Source organism: Palaemon carinicauda, chromosome 4, assembly GCF_036898095.1.
Source record: "Palaemon carinicauda isolate YSFRI2023 chromosome 4, ASM3689809v2, whole genome shotgun sequence".
NCBI lineage: Eukaryota > Metazoa > Arthropoda > Malacostraca > Decapoda > Palaemonidae > Palaemon > Palaemon carinicauda.
The window spans coordinates 173,552,812-173,573,899 of record NC_090728.1 but is presented as its reverse complement, the minus strand read 5'-3'; the positions used below and the strand labels follow the sequence as shown (position 1 = coordinate 173,573,899).

The 21,088-nt window shown below is 37.6% G+C and overlaps 1 protein-coding gene across 4 annotated transcripts in view; it reads left to right on the top strand.

The window, feature by feature from the left end:
- Positions 1-8,585: 8,585 nt before the first annotated feature.
- The window catches only part of Stoml2 (stomatin like 2), a 77,069-nt gene continuing 64,566 nt past the window's right edge, over positions 8,586-21,088 (top strand). The window contains exons 1-2 of one of the 4 annotated variants that reach the window (XM_068372735.1): positions 8,586-8,639; positions 20,113-20,202. In XM_068372735.1, coding sequence (XP_068228836.1) covers positions 8,601-8,639; positions 20,113-20,202 — 129 coding nt within the window. In that variant the 5' untranslated portion in view covers positions 8,586-8,600. Of the gene's footprint in view, positions 8,640-12,003; positions 12,023-12,167; positions 12,354-20,112; positions 20,203-21,088 lie in introns of those variants that run through there. The other 3 variants (XM_068372737.1, XM_068372736.1, XM_068372734.1) reach the window with 3 other exon arrangements.

Here is a 21,088-nt window from a genome sequence, read left to right as displayed (position 1 = left end):
GAGAAAATAGATAGAATAGTGCGCTCGATTGTACCGTCAAACAAGATAACTCTAACCCAAGACGTGGAAGACCATGATACAGAGGCTACGGCATTACCCAAGACTAGAAAACAATGGTTTGATTTTGGAGTGTCTCCTTAGAAGTGCTGCTTATCATAGCTAAAGAGTCTCTTCTACCCATACCAAGGAGAAAGTAGCCACTAAACAATTACAGATCAGTGGTTAAAACCTGAGGTGATGAATTGTTTGGTAATCTCAGTGTTATCAGGTGTATGAGGTCAGAGGAGAATCTATAAAGAATATGCCAGACTATTTGGTGTATGTGTAGGCAAAGGGAAAGTGAACCGTAATTGTCTGTTCTTCGTCTCTTAACGTCTCCAAGACTGCAATGGGATTCCTATATCCAATTGCAAATGTTTCTCTGTGTTCATCTTCTAGAAGCTTAGCTGTATCAAACCTAGGTATTCTATCTACATTTCTGTTGAGTGCTTTCAGTTTTAATTTCATTGTGGCAATGAGAAGCTGGTGGTCACTACCAATATCTGCGCCTCTATATCTTCTTACATTTCTCAGAGTCCTTCTTCTCTCATTATTAATGACCATGTGATTTTAGTAATTGTCACACGATGAAATCCATATATCAGTTTAGTGATATCGGTATTACTGTATAGACATGAGTCGTGGTATGACAATGAAATAATATCCAACAGATTTTGTAAATTTGAGAACAAAACCCTCAGAAGAATATTGAGAGGTGAATGGTGAGACAGGATTTGAAATGAAACTATAAGAGATATTACCCGAGTGCCTTATGTGGATGAGATCATGGTGAGGGGTAGATGGAGATGGTTTGACATGCTCTTCTCACTCTTCAAGAGAGATTGGTTGACCCAAGGTCTATAGAATACCTCCACAAGGCACTAGAAGAGTTGGAAGACCCAGGCCTACATGGCTGAAGACTATGAAACGTGAAGTAGGAGATGATGAATGGAGAAGTATTGATTTAAAAGCTCAAGAATGAGACGACTGGAGAAATCTAACCAAGACCCTTTGCGTCAATATGCGTAGGAAGAGATGATGATGATGATTTCATTAAGCATTTTTCAACTACTGTAACAATTGACCACTAGTTTGATAAATAAGAAAAGAGAGAGAGAGAGAGAGAGAGAGAGAGAGAGAGAGAGAGAGAGAGACCATTGGTCATTGGGTCAGTGAAGTTAATCAACGTTGGGTTTAGTCAGTACGTGGATGACTGGCCACTAAAATGAGACGTACCCCTTGAACATCAACCTTCTCCCATAATTATCTGCTGAAGAGAACAAAGTTTGCATCCTTAGCGCTACATACAATAAGTGGAAAAGGGCTATGGTGAAAAAGGTTTTATATACATATATATATATATATATATATATATATATATATATATATATATATATATATATATATTTATATATATATATATATATATATATATATATATTATATATATATACACACATATATATATGTATATAAATATATACATATATATACATATATATGTATGTATAAGTGTATATATATATATATATATATATATATATATGTATATATATATATATATATATATATATATATATATATATATAAAGTACGGATATGTATGCATATGCATGTATGTATATATATATATATATATATATATATATATATATATATATATATACATATACTTACTTTATATATATATATATATATATATATATATATATATATATGTATATATATATATATATATATATATATATAAAGTACGTATATGTATGTATATGTATATATATGTGTATATATATAAATATATAAAGTACGTATATGTATGTATATGTATATGTATACACACATACACACACACACACACACATATATATATATATATATATATATATATATATATATATATATATATATATATATATATATATATATATAAGTACGTATGTGTATGTTATACAGTGTACTGTATGTGCTTGGTCAATATATATATATATATATATATATATATATATATATATATATATATATATATATATATATATATATATATATATATATATATATATATATATATGAATAAATAAACACTAACAGACATAGACACATCTTATTGTCATTGTTTTGTTTATTTCACAGCTGCTTTTCAGTTTTTGATAAATCCTGATTATTTTCACAGCTTTTGTAACTTTCTTTTACCATGTCTTTTAATGTGCCTTAGCGTTGCGAATTCCTCGATGTCCATTAGCAGTCTTTGATTTCTTTGTATGCATCCTTAGCAAAAGAAACTAAAAAATGCGTCTATGAAGTTCGATGCTTTTAGTTTCATAAAAGTCTAAAAGGCATTTTCTGAGTATACCTTTAAATACTCTTAATTTTCCCCTTGAAGATTTATCCCAGTCACTTTTCTTTATATAGTATCAATTTCTAGCTTCGACCAGCAGCTCTCCTTTCATTAGCTTTGCAAGTGTTATCATTTTAGGAGACTTATGAGACTAGCCTTATGTTTTGTAAGTCTGCCAAAAATAGATTTTCAGAATTATCCATTTCAGCCCTACTAAGATCAGTCACCTCAGTCCAGTCTTGATTTCGTTATATCTCCATAGATTTCTCCATAATATCTTCCCATCTAATTGTGATCTTTATAATTCATAAGCATACCTCTTCTTATAAAATTCAAATAGGAAAGTACACTTTACAAAGAACAACAGAGTAATGGGTGAACTTAGCAGTTTTTAAAGGGGAAAAGCGTTGATTAAGTCTTAAAGCTAAAACAAAAGCAGAGAGAATAGTTTCATTCGAGGAACAATGAAGTAATGAAGTAGATTGCTCAGAGCAATGGGCCAGAAAGGTGAAAACTGAGCGGACAAAGAAGATTCTTTGTCCAAGGAAGAAATGAAAAATCGATATGAGGGTAATAGGCGGGAGATTTTTAGGAAACGGCTACTGCTATTACCACTACTATCACTAAACATTTTTTTATGATTATTATTATTATTATTATTATTATTATTATTATTATTATTATTATTTACGGAATAAATGACCCCTCTTGTGCACACAAACTTTGGTTTGAAAACCACTTTAATTGCTAGTGCCATGGAATTGTGAATCTGCCAAGATTCTTAAGATTGATAAAATTTCTAGTTTTTCATCAAATTTCGAACATCACAACATACAAGACATTATTCGGAACAGTTACGTTCATAAGTGACGGTACTGTGTACTCTTATATTGGGACAAAATGTACACCTAGAAAGCAACATCTGGCAACTGCGGCACCACGGGCAGCATAGATCCTGTGAAGGAGCTGATTTAAAGGGACATGATATCTTTCGAATTATCGTAGTGACTTTCATGTGATTTCAGACTCTGATATGTTTTTACCGGAAAAAAAGTTAAAAGGGAAAATCATCATCTTCTCCTGAGCCTATTGACGCCAAGGGTAGATTCCGCCAGTCGTTTCTATCTTGAGCTTTTAATTCAATACTTCTCCATTCATCATCTCCTACTCCACGCTTCATAGTCCTCAGCTATGTATGCGTGGGTCTTCCAACTCTTCTAGTGCCCTGTGTAGCCCAGTTAAACTTTTGGTGAACTAATCTCGCTTGGGGAGTGCGAAGAGCATGCCCAAACCATCTCCATCTACCCTTCACCATGATTTCATCCTAATATGGCACTCAAGTAATCTCTTATAGTTTAATTTCTAATCCAATCCTGCCATTCAACTCCGAATATCCTTCTGGGGGCTTTGTTCTCAAATCTACTAAATATTTTGGAGATCATTTCATTGTCATACTATGACTCATGTCCATACGGTAATACCGATCTCGCTACTTGTATATAGTCTGATTTTTTAATGTAATTTCAGGCGATTTGATTTCCAAATTTTACTTAACCTACTCATTGTCTGATTTTTTTTTCACTTAACTCTAATTCTAAAGACCGTGTATTGTAGATCATAGTTCCTAAATACTTAAATGACTCTACCTCATTAATCCTTTCTCATTCCAATGATATTTCATTTTCCATTACATATTCCATTCTCATCATCTCTGTCTTTCTTCTATTTATCTTGAGCCCAATCTCCTGTGATGTTTCAATCATTCTGGTAAGCAATCGTTGCAAATAAAGTGGTGTTCTGCTAATAAGGACAACATCGTCGGCATACTCAAGGTCTGCTAATTTCTTATTACCAATCCAGTCAAATCCTTCTCCCCCATCTCTAACTGTTCTACACATTACAAAATCCATGAGGAGGATAAAAAAACATAGGTGACAACACATTCCCTTGTGGTATTCCGCTGTTCACTGGAAATCTATATGATAGGACTCCATTAACATTAAATTTGCACTTGCTATGCTCAGGAGCAGACTTAATCAAATTCGCATATTGAAGAGGAATTACATAATAACGCATGACTCCACAAAATTGGCCGGTGCACACAATCAAAGTTTTTTCTTAGTCCACAAATGCCAACAAAAGTGGATCTCTATATTCTACGCATTGTTGTACATGTCTTAAAATGAAAATTTGGTCAGTACAACTTCTACTTTTTTTCTGAATCCTGCTTGTTTATTTCTCTGCTTTTCATCAATCTTTCTCCCTAGTCTCCTTAGATTAAGCATACTATATATTTTCATGACAATTGACGTAAGTGTGATGCTTCTGTAATTATTGCAATCAGTCAGATCTCCCTTTTTTGCCATTTTCACCAACACTCCTATTCACTTCATTTTCAGACAGTCTCATCTCAGCAGTTATTACATCGTAACCAGGAACTTTCCATCTCCTGAGATTTGTAATGATAACTTCGACTTCAAACACACTGAAATCATACATGGACACATCAAGGTCCTCGTCGGCTTCATGAAAACGAGTATCAATCAAATTATTCCCTTCGTATCCCATATTCATGACCTCACTAAAGTGTTCCATCCAACGTTGTCTTTCTTCATCTTATGTTGCTATAACAGATCCATCTCTATTTCTGGTGGGTTTATTATGCTTCTTCTTTGCCCCAGTAGAGATTTTATTAGTAATTCTATGAGCGATTCTTACACCATAGCCACTCCCTGAATTCATAGCTTTGACAGCCTCATCTGCTTTCCTGTCTAAATATTCTTTCCAGTCTTTCCTGGCTTTTTTTTTTACCTCACTATCAATACTAGAATACTTAGCATGCTCTACCTTGTAATTTTTATTACTTCCTCGAAAGCTTTCAAAGTAAAATTAAGATTATAAAAATGCTTTATTAATTATGTATGGTATTAATTTTCAAGCTCTCCTCGAGAATTAAATTTCAATACTTGGTGTATTGGTCTGAAGAAAAAATTATATCATACATGGGCCTACTTGGATTGCTGGATTGCGTATGTTAATTATTAATGCAAATCTTTTGTTATTTAACTGAATCATAAAGGGTAAAAGGAATAAAACACGAAAATCACTTAAATGTTTTTATTTAAACGTAAAGTGTCCCAAGATACTAAATGTAATTCAAAATAATTAATTCCATCATGTAAGAACAAAATGGAAATATGAACCATATAGAATTCTCTCTCTCTCTCTCTCTCTCTCTCTCTCTCTCTCTCTCTCTCTCTCTCTCTCTCTCTCTCTCTCTCTGTGCTAACAAGCGTCCGTCAAATAATTGGATTTTCCATCCGTCTTACACCTCTGAAAGGCCTCATAGACCCCAACACTATTCTGTAGATTTCAAATTCATCAATTTTTGAAAGTCAAACTTTTTGAGAATGTTAAGTGACTGGGCCTATAATGGCAATACAGTACAGTCTTGTTGGGCGTTTTCAAGAAAAGTTTTTGACCCTGATCAGCAAGTAGGCCTACCCCTTTAACTTTATCTCGACATCAAGAAATTAATTTAAAACCTTTGTGTTAATCAATAGGAGACGTGCCTTCTATTAGGTTAGGTTAAGTTAAGAAATCCAGTGTTAAAGGCTGGAAATTTTACAAGTAGACATATTCAACAATCAGTTTTGCTGGTGCTGTTTTGATTTCCTAAGTTAAATTATTCAAGTTTATAGAGGAAGCTGAAAAGAAAACAAGAAGCCTATATTTTCGATTGCTTTCAGCCGTGGCAAAATGAAACTCTGAATGTGATTTTTTTCCGCTGATAAGAACAAGTCTTCTGTATTCTGTATTTAAGCCATTGTTTCAATAGTGTTTATAACAAAACAAACACATAAAAAGAAAATTAAGGCCTCTACGTAGCCTATACATTGTTATTTACTATGTATTCTTTTTGGACTTCTGACTTGGGTTAGATTTTTGTTATAAATCAATGAATATAAACTCAAAATTCTCAACCTTGTCTCCCAAAATATTCAAAATGATAATGACTATGATATGACTAATGATGATGATAAAAATTACACAAAAAATCAAATTATATGCATTTATCACTCCTAAAAAGACTGTAATTGATAAACAATTTGAATGGCATCTAAAAGATATAAGAATTAAGAAAATATTCTTCTCATGTTACTTGAATACCATCGTTATGTATATAAAAATTAATTAGGATGAAAAAACTCTTCAACTAGAGAGTTTAAAACGAATGGAATGACTCGAGCAAATTTAACTCGTCCGTAAACAGCAGTTCATATAAACCAGAGGAACCAATCCCGTTTGCTAGAGCGTTTGAAAGAAATGCCTCGTGTGAATTTACTCGTCTGCCAACAACAGCCCATAACTCAGAGGAACCCTCTCGCCATATGCATTTTAGCGGGAAATATCAGTTGTCTCATTGGCTGATTCGTCTTTTTCTGTGATTGGTGGATGTATGGGACGTCATCCAATAGTATTTTATGAATGAATTTAACGGGTTAGTGGTGAAATACCTATACATATTTCAGATAAATTTATGACTTGAAATTATATATTTATGGAAATAATATTTAAAAAGTTATTAATCTGGTAATAAAATAAATAATTAATTATGTTGAAAGGCATAAGTTAAATAAATAAGTCATATTCGAAGGTATACTTGCCTGTACTTTTGTCTTCGATGTTAAATATGTATGCGTGAAGCAGTAGAAACGGAAGGGAACCGCCAATCACAGCGGAGGAAGATTTGCCCAATCAGAGGAAAGGAATTTTCAGCCAAGAGAGAGTTCCGAGGACTTGTGAGTTTCCGTTCGAGTAACCTGCCCGAATTTCCATAAAATCGTTTTTAATCGCTCTAAGTATGGGACGGAGATGGTTTTTGTCAGGGAATTAAAGATATATTTTCTTCAAAACATATTGTCAATCCCTTATAAGATGTTTTCATAAGAATTTGTCAAAGGGATAGATTCTGATTACTGAAATCATTATTGTATTAATAAAATACGTCTTGGTGACGTCAGTAAGAGTATGGTGAATTTTACAACTTTGTCTTTGCTTCTGAATGCTGGTTTAAGTGAGATATTGTTATTTTCCGCTTAAATGGTGAAGTAACTACGTAACTATAATTCGCACTTTGTTGCATTTCAAGTATAATGTAATTGAACAAATAAATTATTACATTTCAATCATATAGGAAATATATCGTCATAAAGGGCAGGGGTAAAAATGCCAGCAGTATACAATTTCCGATAAATGATTACTTAAAAACTGAAAATTTTATGTAAGCAAAATCTAAACGAATAATTTAGCTATAAAATGGGTCTTAAATATCATTGGTGTTTGTGTGAATGAAAAAGAGCCTTAACCAGAGCGTTTAAGGAAATAGCTAGTGTGAATTTGACTCGTTTGCCAACAGCGACAGAGAAACCCTCTCACCATATCCGTTTCCTTAGCGGGAAGATCTGCCGTCTCATTGGCTGATTTTTCCTCTGCTCTGATTGGTGGGTGTATATGACGTCATGCAGTCTCGTATTTTATGAATGAAACTAACTGGGTAGAGGTAAAATATGTAGATACTCATTGCAGATAAATTAAGATATATAAATTACGATTCTTATGAAAACAAATTCAAATTATTATTAATCTAATATTAAAATAGGTAATGGAACTTGTTCAAATGCGTAAGCTAAATAAATATGTAATTTTCGAAGGAATAATTAACTGGGTTCTGGCTACGATGTTAGATGTGTATGTGTGAATTTGTAAACAAAGGCAGGAACCAATCACAGCTGAGAAGATACAGCCAACCAAAGGACTGGACTATCCCGCCTAGCGAGAGTTCTGGGGAATTATGAGTTGCTGTTCGAAAAAAACTGGCCGAATTTCTATAAATTTGCTTTAAAACACTCTAGCTATAGGGGCGGGGGACCTGATGATGTTTTTGTTTTAAGGGAATTGTATATATATTTTCTTCAAAGGCCGTATAAGATGATGTTTTAATAGCATATTTAATCAGAGATTTACATTCCTATTGCCAAATAATTATTTTTTATAAGAAAAATACGTCTTTGTGACGTCATAAAGAGTAGGATGAACTTTAAAAGCTTGTCTAAATGACTGATTAAGTCTGTATGCTAGTTGAGTGAAGTATTGAGTGATAATATTCGATATTCAAATAAATACATTAGTTTATCAAGCTTATATAGTGAAGGAACTACAGTACATGACTGTAGTACGTATTTTGTTACATTTCAAGTATAATGTAAGTTATTCGAAGGAATAGACCACCGCTTGATTACGATGTTAGATGTGTGTGTGTGTGTGAACCTATAGTAAACAAAGGCAGTGACCAATCACAACTGAGGAAGTTACAGCCAATCAGAGGACTGGGATGTGTCGCTATGAGGGAGTTCTGTGCACTTATGAGTCATTACATTCTAACGTTTTGGCCATTGGGGCGGAGATATGTTTTGTGTGTGTTTAGGGAAGTAGAGTTATATATTTTTGTCAAAATATTTAGGGACAGTCCCTTATAAGATGTTTTTCTAACATATTCTATCAGAGGAATAAATTCTGATTACCAAACCATTATTATTTTTTTATTAAAGATAATACGTCTGTGGTACGTCGTAAGGAGTAGGATGAACTTTACAATTTGCCCAAATGACTGATTAATTCTGTTTGCTGTTTTGAGTGAGGTATTAAGTAACACGTGGGTAATATTCGATATTTAAATCTATACTATTATTATATCGAGTTTGGATAGTGAAGGAACTGCATGACTGTAATTCATATTTCATTATATTTCAAATATAATGTTTTCGAATGAATAACTGAATGTCTTTGGCCCTATTATGGTAGTGAACATAAAGTAGTAGTAAATATATAATCCTTTAGTAAGATATAAATTATATCCCTTTGGTATAACATTAAACAAGTTGACATTCTTTTTATAAAGATCGGGCTATACATTATCTGTATAATGAGTTAAGTTGTAGCCTGTAACATAAATATCTATTAAGAAAAGATAAGTCTAATATTTAGTATGACCTCTATCATTGTCAATCGCGCCTCATGGCCTTATGGTAATGAATTTACTAACCTTTGACAATAAGAGATAATTTGTAATATTTGGTCTGCACATTTGATGACTTTAAAGCAAACATTCGAGATGGATTTTAGCTCAGATAACTTTAAAGGAGCTAGACTCACGTGGATACCGTTAGTGGCATTATATACAGCAAATCGCTTAAATACTTTGGATACCCAGTCTTGATGTTTTATGATTCGCATTTCTTTAATTTAATTATCATTCTAGCTTTGATAGACAGCTTGTGGAACCAAAGCAGTACAGGAATAATCCTATCACGAGGAATAATATAATTTTTACTATATTCTATTACTTCTTAAGGTACAGTATTGCGTTCATGAAGTCCAACGAGACATAAAACTAACGTTCCTTTGTAATTTTGGTCTAAAGAAAAGGAAAAAAAGTGCGAAATTGATGTGAACCGATAGAGGTTAAAAAAAAATTTCATATGTGTATATGCAATCTTTGGTTTACTTCAGTCCCTGTTGAGCTGGTCACTAGTTTCTGTATAGGCCTGCATATTTTCATCTCTTTCATATTACATTTGTTATCAAGATAAATTTAGCCATATTGTCGTAAGTCCACGATCCAGATACACATGTCTACAATTGATCAACGTATTCAATGACACATGTTAGTGACTGATAGACGTGGTGGAACTACCTGAAAATGTCAAAATTACGTTAATATGCGAAGTGAATTTTCTTTATGCCTAAAGATGAAGATTTAGAATAACTAATACTATCGGTATTAAGTTCCTCGTTGTTCAATCCGCAGTACTATCATATTGTGGGCACACTACTTAATGTGTAGGAGCAAAGCATAGCTTGCATACTTTTATTTATAAATTTCATAACCTACCTAATATATCGGACAACTTCTTTGGCTGGCAATTCTAAACTACCGAATTCTATGCTAATGCTTCTAAATCTTCTTTATTCTCTACAGCTAAAGAAATACCCTGTTGTATCATCTCCCTTTCTGCATAACCCACAAAGCCTTTCATTTTCATACTTGTTTCCATAATTTGCTTTCAAGTCTTATATTCAACTTTGTCTGTATTACTATGAGATTTTTTTTATGTCAAGTTCACCTAGGTAATCCCTTTTTCATTGCCATTTACAAACCACAACTTTGACAATTTTGCTTTCTTTTCTTCTATTTTTCTATTAACTTTACTTGCCACTTTACCTAAAAAAAATTTCTTGCTTAATCTAATTTGTACACTCTCCAATTCTATTATCATACTAATACATGTTTTAAAAGACTTTTCCCCCAACATTCCCCATTTGGTTCCCTTATTTGGAATTCCATTATTTCTTTAACTAACACTTTATCATCTGATGTAGCCTAATGATGTTTTGAAAAAAAAAAAAATCACCCTCTTATACTCAATTCTATTCTCTACTAGCCATGTGCCTGTTTCAACTATTAACCCCCAATGTGTAATTGCAACTTGTTCTAACACTTCTTTAACCCTTTAATAGTCTTTTTCTGAATTTCTTCTAACGCTTTCATTTATTTCCCTTTAATACCACACAATGTCTCAATATTTTAAGAAAATGTAGGTACCACTACCGTTTCATATATCTTTGTACTTATTTGCAATGCCAAATCCTTATTTTTCTAACTACCTCTTTAATCCTTCCAACTTCTTTCTTGTGCGCTATAATATTAACAACTGATTTCTGAGGATTGATGATAAAAGTAGATTTCTTAAATACTTTCATACTGTAGTAGTTATTTATGGCCTTTTCTTCGCTGTATCACAGGGAACGATTACGGGCTGCCGATGCAAGAGCCCGTATCTTGAATAAGGCAAGGCAATCTAAAACGAACGAAAGAATATGGAACGTAATGCCTCCAAGATATATCAGTGCCTTTATTCTTATTTTTTTTCTTATAAGGTCTATTGTCTTTACAAACCCTAGAATAACCCATCCCAATTCCTCATAAGCTCCGAATTTGAATCTAAATTTACAGACATGTTATAAGTATTTATAACTTTATCGGCAAGAATTTTGATTAGATTAGTTATCTTTGGAAATACCACTCAGGTTCAGGTTTGGGGTTGAGGCATGGCCTTTGCAACTGCGACTATATTATCTATTTATTTGAGTTTATTTCTCTCTTGTACTGTTTTGACTTTTCCTCTACACCAGGTTTAATATTTATTTTTTTGCTTTGCTAAATTTCTTTCACTAAATGAAAATTATCCTATTATTTTCGGTAGGTCTTCCTCGTAGGGTTGTTGAAGCTCAATTAATTTATTCATTTATTTGTCTGAAACTGAAACCTTGTCTATTCGTGGCAAAACTACAAAATTGGGTCAAATCTTCTTCCTCATTTTCACCAAAAAATATATTTTACACTCCCACATTGTGTCTCGTTATGAGGTTTAGTTGTAACGTATTAGTTCTTGCTCTAATATATCACTGATCAACAATAACCAATGTGACATATCTTTTGTAGAAGAAGAATATGTTTACAGCGCAATCGGCAAAGGGGAGCTATTTATTATAGAAAACACATTTACGTCTTAAATCTTATCAAAAGTAAATATAATTTTGTATTTACTATTATATTTACAGGGAAGTTACATTTTAAAGTCATTTCACTTATATAATTTTGAAAAATCACCATATTCTTATAGAATTACACGGAGTGTTAAGTGCACACAAAGCTCCCTTTTTCTTTTACATAGAAGGTTCTATTATGCAGCAGTGCTCGTTTGCTCACACATCGGATACGGTTAGCGGTATCACTGTTTCATAATTGTGTATAGAGTAATTTTGAAGTTTAGTTGATATATTATATATTTGTTATTGATTAAAAATGTTGTCCTCTGCTCTAAGAGGCGTTGCCCGATCTTCTAGAACTTTATTGGTAAGTATGGGTTTATATTGCCAGGTCTTCAGAGAGCATAATTTTTTTTCTATAAGAAAAAGTAGTTTTTACTAGGTTACATTGCCCTGTAATACACTACAATAATACCCTAGCTTCACCCATTTTCTGTTCTTTTACTTACACCTGTTCCCACATCTTTCCATCTTGCTGATTAGCGTTTTAACTTTTTCTGATTAATTTAGTGAAACCCAAGTTTTCCCTATTGGCATATCAGCTCTTAATGCCCTTCTCTGTTCCAGAACTTTGTTGTATGCCTAATCTTCGTACATCCATCAATAGAGACATTCTAGTTTGAAACTAATAGTCCTAATTTACCTTTAGTTATTACATAAATTAGCCTACGTACAGTAGGCCTATAAGTATTTGGAATAAATGTACAACGACGGACCAAACCTCTCGTGCATAGTAAGTTTGAATTTCGGTAAAATTATATTTACGGACGGGGAAACATTTCCAACAGAAAATATGTGTCTTCGGTAATTTTTTATTGTATCACAGGGTGAGATTTTGAACAGAAAATATATGTTTTCCTATAGTAAATAACGTGATTTAACCGAATTTGATGTTCATTTCAATCGGAAACAAACAGATCAACCAATTCGGCTAACTTTAAGTCGCACGGTGTCACTTCTCTTACGAATGTACTGCGAACGATAACATTAGCAACGTTACCAATAATACACAGTTACTAACGTTGACGTATGGTACACTGTTACCAACGGCACGCTGACATTACTAACGATAGCAATGATAGATATTTCCATACGTATTTTAAATAATTTCTCCATATAAGTTTTACCCAATATATAAAAAGTACAAAAAGGGCACAGAACCTAACAAACCCACCTAACCTAGCCTAGTAGTATTACAGGTCACAAAATAACATTTGATCTACATCGGACGTTGGCAGCACTGGTTACTGTATTTTTTCATGACAAGCTTTGCAACGGCGCCTCCAAAGTTTATTCAGGTATACTGTTTTGTATTTTCCTCCGGTTATTATAATTTCAAGAAGGTAATGAATAGAGAAGAAAAGGCTTGTTTTACGTTTATATATCGATTCCCCAGTATGTTTTCCCCACCCAAAACCCCGAGTTCTCACTGGGGGTCCCCCATTATCGGAGGATATAGATGTATATATATTTCTGAAACTATTCATTTGCGACGGGAACGAGTGTCATTTTCGAAGAGCGTAATTTTTTCTATAAGAAAAAGCAGTTGTTTTCCTAGGTTACATCGCCCTGTAATACACTACTGTACAATGAAACCGTGTCTTCTGGTAAAGTTTTATTTACTGTCGAGGAATCATTTCAAACAGAAAATATATGTTATCCTGTAGTAAATAACAAGATTTAACCAAATTTGACCTTCATTTCAATCACAAACAAACATAACAAACAGTTCGGCTAACTTCATTCCTCACAGAAGTTAGTCAAACTGGCTGATCTGTTTGGTTGCAATTGAACTGAAGCCAAATTCTGTGAAATCATATTATTTACTACAGGAAAACGTATTTCTTCTGATTAAAATGTTTCACCCAAATATAATGGTTCTTCTTCCGCCGTGTGCTTGCTTCGCTTGCCGAAAAATAAAAACTTCAAGCTCCGTATGTACTGGCTAGTGGTAATGTTGAGCTGCGCACGCTAACATTAGCAATGTTTTACCCTAAATCTAATGGTTCTTGTTCAGCCGTGAGCTCGCTTCGCTCACCGAAAAATAAAAACATCAAGCTCCGTATGTACTGGCAAGCGGTAGTGTTGAGCTGCGCATGCTAACATCAATATTATATTAATAATGAACTGCATTCACTAACCAGGTATTAAAATTAAAGTAAAAATAATGACTTACTTTATGATCGGGACATCGAAAGCTGGGGTCTTCTAGCAACTGATGCTGTATTGGAGGTGGTGGAAAACTTCTGCGGCTTCTAAGTATGGATAACTACAACCATTACACGTTTGTATAGGAAGTTCCATTATATCTCACGAAAGGAGTAGAATACGACCAAAGGCTTAACACGGACAAAGGTTTTACAGATAAAAGACTTGGGAAGGGACTGATGCGAGCACTTGAAGTGATAAGGAAAGGGGGAGGGGAAATATTAAACCCCCTGTAGAAACTTTCTATACGTATGAGCACAAGAATGGTTAACAAAAACAGAATGGAGTCTACAAAGTAAACTTGAATGAGCTTGCAGGGGAAACTTGTTCTGAGCAAGTATTTATGTGAAAACTGGGTGTGATAGGGTAATAACAACAGGTATGAAGGAAAAATACTAAGTAAGAATGAAGAGAATAATATATATGATTTAATGGTAATAAATTGAAATGCTGTAGTAAGGGAGAAAACAGTTGAAAGGGGTATGGAAACAAAGAGAAATATACAAGTTGGTATTGCATCAACGAATAAATAACGTTATTATAGGGGTTAAGACTCATAGCATACTTGAGTAACTAGGGTAAAAAATAATTTGTTCCGTAACTGGAATACAAACGTACGCTATTTATTAGGGATTATTACTTTTAGTGAAGCTGAAAGTACCAGCCATTAAAATTTAGCGAGGGTTAACTACCCATTCCGCTAGTTAGCGGGGGTAGGGTTTGTAGCTTGCTACTGCTCTCGCTCACACACCGGTGATTTAGCTTACTTTGCTTTTGGCTCGAATGGTGTATGGTCGTTGCCGTTCTTCATCTTTCGTTTATTTAAACTGCCATTTAATGCTTTTGTTTGTGCTTTTTCTTTCATTAGTGTGTGTGTTGATTTCTGCGACCATGCATATTTGCCCTGGACTCTAAGGTCGGCCCTGCGTAACTTTCATGTCAACCTTGAACACCAATCGCCACACCCTTTGTCCCGCCTGCAGAGGTCAACACCCTTCGATGCCTCAGCACTAGTCTACTCGCCAGTGCATTCCAATGCCCCAGTGATCTCCTGTTTGCCAGCGTTTGCTAGCTCACCAGCGCTATGGCACTCGCCAACTCGTCAGCGCTCATGCGCAGCGCTGTTCTCCTGCGCACCCGCGCTCTCCAACTTCCAAGTGCTCTCCTACACGCCAGCGCTCTCCTGTGCTTCAACACTCTCTGGCTCGCCAGCGCTCCGCTGCGCACTCAGTTTCCTATACACCAGTGCTCTCTGTACTGCATCGTACTGCGTGCCATGCCATCACTCCTGCGCAATTACGCAGACCATCTGAACAGGTATTACAGGCTTGATTATGCAAGGAACGTCAAAATAGACTGTGACAGGTCACACACACACACACAAACCCCCCCCCCTTCAAACGTACTAGTGCAACCACAGGGGAAGGGGAAGGCTTCAGGATCCCGAAGATTCGTCATACAAAGGTGGACCCACCACCAACATCGGTTGAGACACCTCACAGGGAGCCTTCGGTCCCTTTCCTTTCTGGGGATTTATCCGACAGTGCATCTGTCAGCAAACAGCCCTGGTTCGGTGCCATGGTCAGAGCAGTAGTGCAAGCCTTCGGTCCTGCCATGTCATCACGCTGGCACCAGCAGACCTACTGCGAGGAACCTTGGCTTCTTCTCCCCTGAAGAGGAAAAGAGGAGTCTCAGACACGATGGCATCCCCTAGGGTGAAGCTAACTCCTGTTGGCCTTCAAGGCCCGTCCTTCCTGTCTTTCCTATCGAACACTTTCTGGCTTCTTCTCCCCTGAAGAAGAAAACGGGAGTTTCAGATGGAATCGCATCCCCTAGGGTGAAGGTAACTCGGCCTGAACTTCCTCCCTTCCACCTTCGGAGGAAGTTTCTTCTCGCATGGAGATTTCTCCACCACTGACGGAAGTCAGGAGGGACGATCCCGTCTGGCCTTCGATGCTTGAGTCCTACCTCCTTCCTCGGAAGGAATCTAAGGACTCCAAGACTCTTCCAAAGTCCTCTTCAAGGACCTCTAGTCCTACAGGAGCCGCTAGTCACTATGGATGCCCATGGCCCACCCTGAGAGGAGATCTCTGGGGTGGAAGAAAGAAGAGACTTCGCTGCTTGTCCCACTTCGGAGGGTGAGCAGAAAAAGTCAGAACATGCATTCTGGTAAGTTCTGACTCTTATTAGGGTACTCAATGGGTTTTCGGACCCAGCCATAACCCACGAGAGGGCAAAGACACAGTCTTAGGCCGTGTCTTTGGCACTCAGAAGCCCTCTAAGACCAGTGCAGCCTTGCCCTGGTCTCAATTGCTAAAGAGTGCCAGGGCTAAGATTGCCCAACAGCTCTCTGAGTTCTCCTCCTCCCAACGTTGCAGCTCTACCGCCAAGCTTCTCCCTCCTCTGTGCCTCCAGCAGAGGAGGTATTTTGAGATCTTGGATGAGCCTCGTACAGCTCTTCCCCTCCATCATTCTCTGGAAGAGCTCACCAAAGGAGTCTCTCTAGAGAGGCTCTCCAACCGTCAGGTCTCGTTCTCGGCAACAGAGATCCTCAAACCGGTCATGAAGTATGCCATGCAGGATACTTCATGGCTTGATCTGTGGTTGGGGACCCTGGGAATCCTGGTTCAAATCGAGGATTTCTCCAAGGAATGCACGAGGAAAGCGAGGGAAACTTTCCTCCTCTCAGGCACATGCACCATCGAGTTTCTTGCCCATCAAGTCTCGGACTTATGGGCAAACGCCATCCTGAAACGTCGAGATGCGGTGTCTAAGAGATTCCACTAGTAGGTCCCAAATGCCAAGATCACCAGACTCGGGAACTCCTCTTTAGAGGGACCTCCCTGCTGCTGAGAAATGGAGGAAATCCCACCATGACTCTCTCCTCCACAGGGCTTTGACATCCAAGCCCTATAACCACCAGCTCCTCAGCAGTCCTGTCCAATGAAGATTTTAACGAACAAGACAGCAGCGAAGACAACGGTGTCTAAAAAGCCCTTTCCAAATAAAGACGAGAAAGGCACTAAGTCCTCCAGGGGAGGAAAATTTCCTAGAGTGAGCAGCCGAGGCCACAAACGCTGGAAAGGCATTCCCCCTGCTTGTCCACCAGTGTGGGGATGCCTACAAAGTTGCTGGAACAGGTGGAAGCAACTCGGGGCCAATCCCTGGACAATCTTCGTGATTCATTCAGGGTATCGTGTCCCATTCACAGCATCTCTCCCTCCCCTGATCAGGAATCCAGTGTCAATAGATTTCTTTGCGATTGGATCGACAAAGGGGCTAGACCTCCAGGCAGAAGTCCAGACCCAGTTGTGGAAGGGCTCTCTCCAAGAGGTCCTCGACGAGTCTCCAGGCTTCTTCAGTCGACTCTTTCTTGTGAAAAAGGCATCTGGAGGCTGGAGACCCGTCATCGACATCTCAACTCTGAAGAAGTTTGTCAAGCAAACTTTGTTCAGCATGGAGATGGCAGACACAGTCAGACAAGCAGTAAGACCACGGGACTTCATGTGCACACTGGATACAAAGGACTCTTGCTTCCAGATCCCAATCCATCCGTCTTCAAGGAAGTACTTGAGATTCAGCATAGACAAAGGAAATACCAGTTCAAGGTGCTGTGCTTCTGTCTTTCCACAGCACGTCAAGTCTTCACCAAAGTGTTCACCCTAGTATCATCTTGGGCACACAGGATTGGTATCCATCTCCTCTGTTATATGGACGACTGGCTAATCCTAGCGGACTCGGTGGCAACCCTTCTCAACACCGAGACAGACTTCTGAGGCTTTGCCAAGATCTGGGGATCATGGTAAACCTCGAGAAGTCCGCCCTGCTTCCTACGCAGAAACTGGTATACCTAGGCATGATAGTAGACACCAATCTCCATAAAGCCTTCCCCTCAGACTACATGATAATGAGGCTGAGAAAGGTCGCAAGACCCTTTCTCAGACGAGAAGAACTTCCAGCCCAGGCGTGGCTACGTCTTCTCCGACATCTATCATCTCTTGCCCGTCTAGTTCACAACGGTCGCCTCTAGATTCGATCTCTCTAGTGGCGATTCAAGTCTCGGTGGGTGGAATCAGGCCATTGACGCCCTGGACTTCTTGATCCCCATGGGATCAGCGGAATAGACGGACCTCGAATGGTGGGTGTGAGATGAGAACCTACGAAAGGGAGTGGATCTTCTCGTCCTCCCAGCAGATTTTATGCTGTTCTCAGCCGCTTCCAAAAAAAGGGTGGGGGGCCCACGTGCTGCACCACATGACCTCAGGCCTCTGGTCAGAGTCAGAAGAGTACCTCCACATAAATCTCTTGGAGATGAAGGCCATCTTTCTGGCCCTTCAACAGTTCCTCCAGTTCCTGGCTGGCCACTCAGTGGTGGTAACGAGCGACAACACCATACTAGTGGCTTGTATCAACAAATAGGGAGGTACCTTTTTGCAGCCCCAATCCCATCTAGCAGTAGAGACTCTGAGATGGGCCTAGATTCACTTGATACCACTATCAGCTCGCTTCATTCCGGGCAAGCGGAATGTGCTTGCCGACAACCTGAGCAGAGCATCTCGGATAGTGAGTACTGAGTGGTCTTTGGGTCATCTAGTAGCCAACAAAGTGCTGACTTTGTGGGGTTCTCCGACTGAGGATCTCTTCGCAACAGCCCTAAACTTGAGGCTCCCGTTGTACTGTTCCCCAGTCCTTGATCCCAAGGCTCTCTGGCAAGATGCAATCCAATAACGGTGGGACAACATCAACGTTTACGCCTTTCCTCCGTTCTTTCTGATGAGGAGGGTACTCAACAAGGCCAGAACATCGGTCAACCTCTCAATGACTTTCATATTTCGGCTGTGGCATCATGAGAAGTGGTTTCCGGGCCTTCTGGACCTCCTGACGGAGTCTCCAAGAGAACTCCCTACACGACACAATCTCTCAACCACAAAACCGCATCGTGTATGTATAATGTTGTACACGATTATGTAGTATGTTAATATATTAACAACTGTAAGTTAGAGAAGCCTTTAACGATCAAAATACAAATCATTGTGTTATTCATTATCTGACACATGGATTTTAGATCAATAACATGTCAATTTGTAATGATAATAACTCGCATATTGTCCATGTCACCAGGTTTGATCACAAGAAATTAATAGTGAATTCAACACTTCTTCTTTCTTCTTTGTCTACATCTTTTCCCACTTCTGTGTGGGGTCGATGTTTCTGGTCAGTTTTCTCCATCTACCTCTGTCCCACACCTCAGTGAATTCAACACTGCGGTATCAATTACTCCACCATTAGTCGTTAGAGAAAGAGAGGTGACTACAATCAAACACGGACGGATATTGAAGTTACTGGACCTTGGCATCGTAGTACGGATGGAAATGGTTCTCCAGTTTTGATCAAGTACATGTTTTATGTATAACCCAGGGCCTATCAGTCTTTCATCCATATGATAGACAGAAAGCGGGTGACAGTTGGCCGTCCTTTCTGCCCATACTGCTCGAACATTGATTACTTCTATGATGATTTGTTTATCACCTAGGAACAAGGGCCGAAAGATCAAAATGAAAGTGAGTTACGTTCGACTGGAAAGTGGACGGGCTCCTTGCCGTGTTCCCTACTCAGTTGGATAACCACTCGTTATCCAACTTTTAGTGACCGATTTCAGCTTGCAATGAAACAATATCCCCTGATTAAAGGACTCGGGTTTGTATGGCTGGGAAAAATACAAATTACTTTAAAATTTTGTGGTATTTTTACTTTCTCTGTAAGTGCTTGTTATTAGGCTATTCTGTAACTTTACTAATGTTATTGCTCAACTGTTTACATGTTTTTTTCCCACGTTTCATTGTTATTTTATTTTACAGCAATCCCGAGGAACACCATCTCTTGAAGCCTTACGATGGCGGTCACACCTTCCATTGAATACTGTCATTATGTTTGTACCACAGCAAGAGGTATGTCCTTTTTTCTGATATGCAACACTCACAAATTTATAGTTGTTCCTACATGTATACAAACCTTTGTCCTTTAAAAGGAGTATGTTTTCAAGTGTAAATGGAACTTTGATTTTAAAATTACAGTATGAAAAGTGTCTCTAGTTACTGACAAATGGCAGGAAAGCCCAGAACTCTTAGCATCACACCGAGTTGCCACTTTTTTTTTATTTTAGGGGCCAGAGAGAACAGAGGTACTCCTCACATCCTTATCTGGCTTCTTAATCTTTTTTGTTTTAAATGAAGGTTTTGTAAGTTTATCGTTGGGGAGAGATGTTAAGGAAGACGACAACCATTATCTCTCAGTCATGAAATAGTTTTAATTTTGCATATAAGATTTGGCATAGAAAATAGTTTGTGCATTGCAGGAAGACTTATTGATTGGGAACGGTTAATCCAGAACATCTACCAGTAAACTGCTCTCCAGTTCCAAGAATGTCAGTAGCTTTTGGGGCATCTTCCAACACACCGGTTACTTCTGGATTCCTTAGCCTTTCCACTCGTTTACCTAGTTACCGATCGCTCAACAATTTTTTGATAATATCGGTCTCAGGATAACCCTGGCGGCTTCCAAGTGCAACACACTGGGAGGTAGCCTGATTTGCTGATGCTCCTCTTCAAGGTACCGGCAGAACTAACCATTTTCAGTTAGTGGCATTGTAGAAGTGATACTTCTCTGGTTGGAGTCTCTCTGCAATGGATTTCAATTCTCTTCGTCCTCCTTCGTCGAGGGAGCTTCTCTTAGTCTGTGGTAAAAGGCTGCACTCAGCCTTAAACCAAATCTCAGACTGAAGAGCTCAGACCTTTCCCCTTCTGGTGATCAGCCTAGGCTCAGTAGTTTCAAATG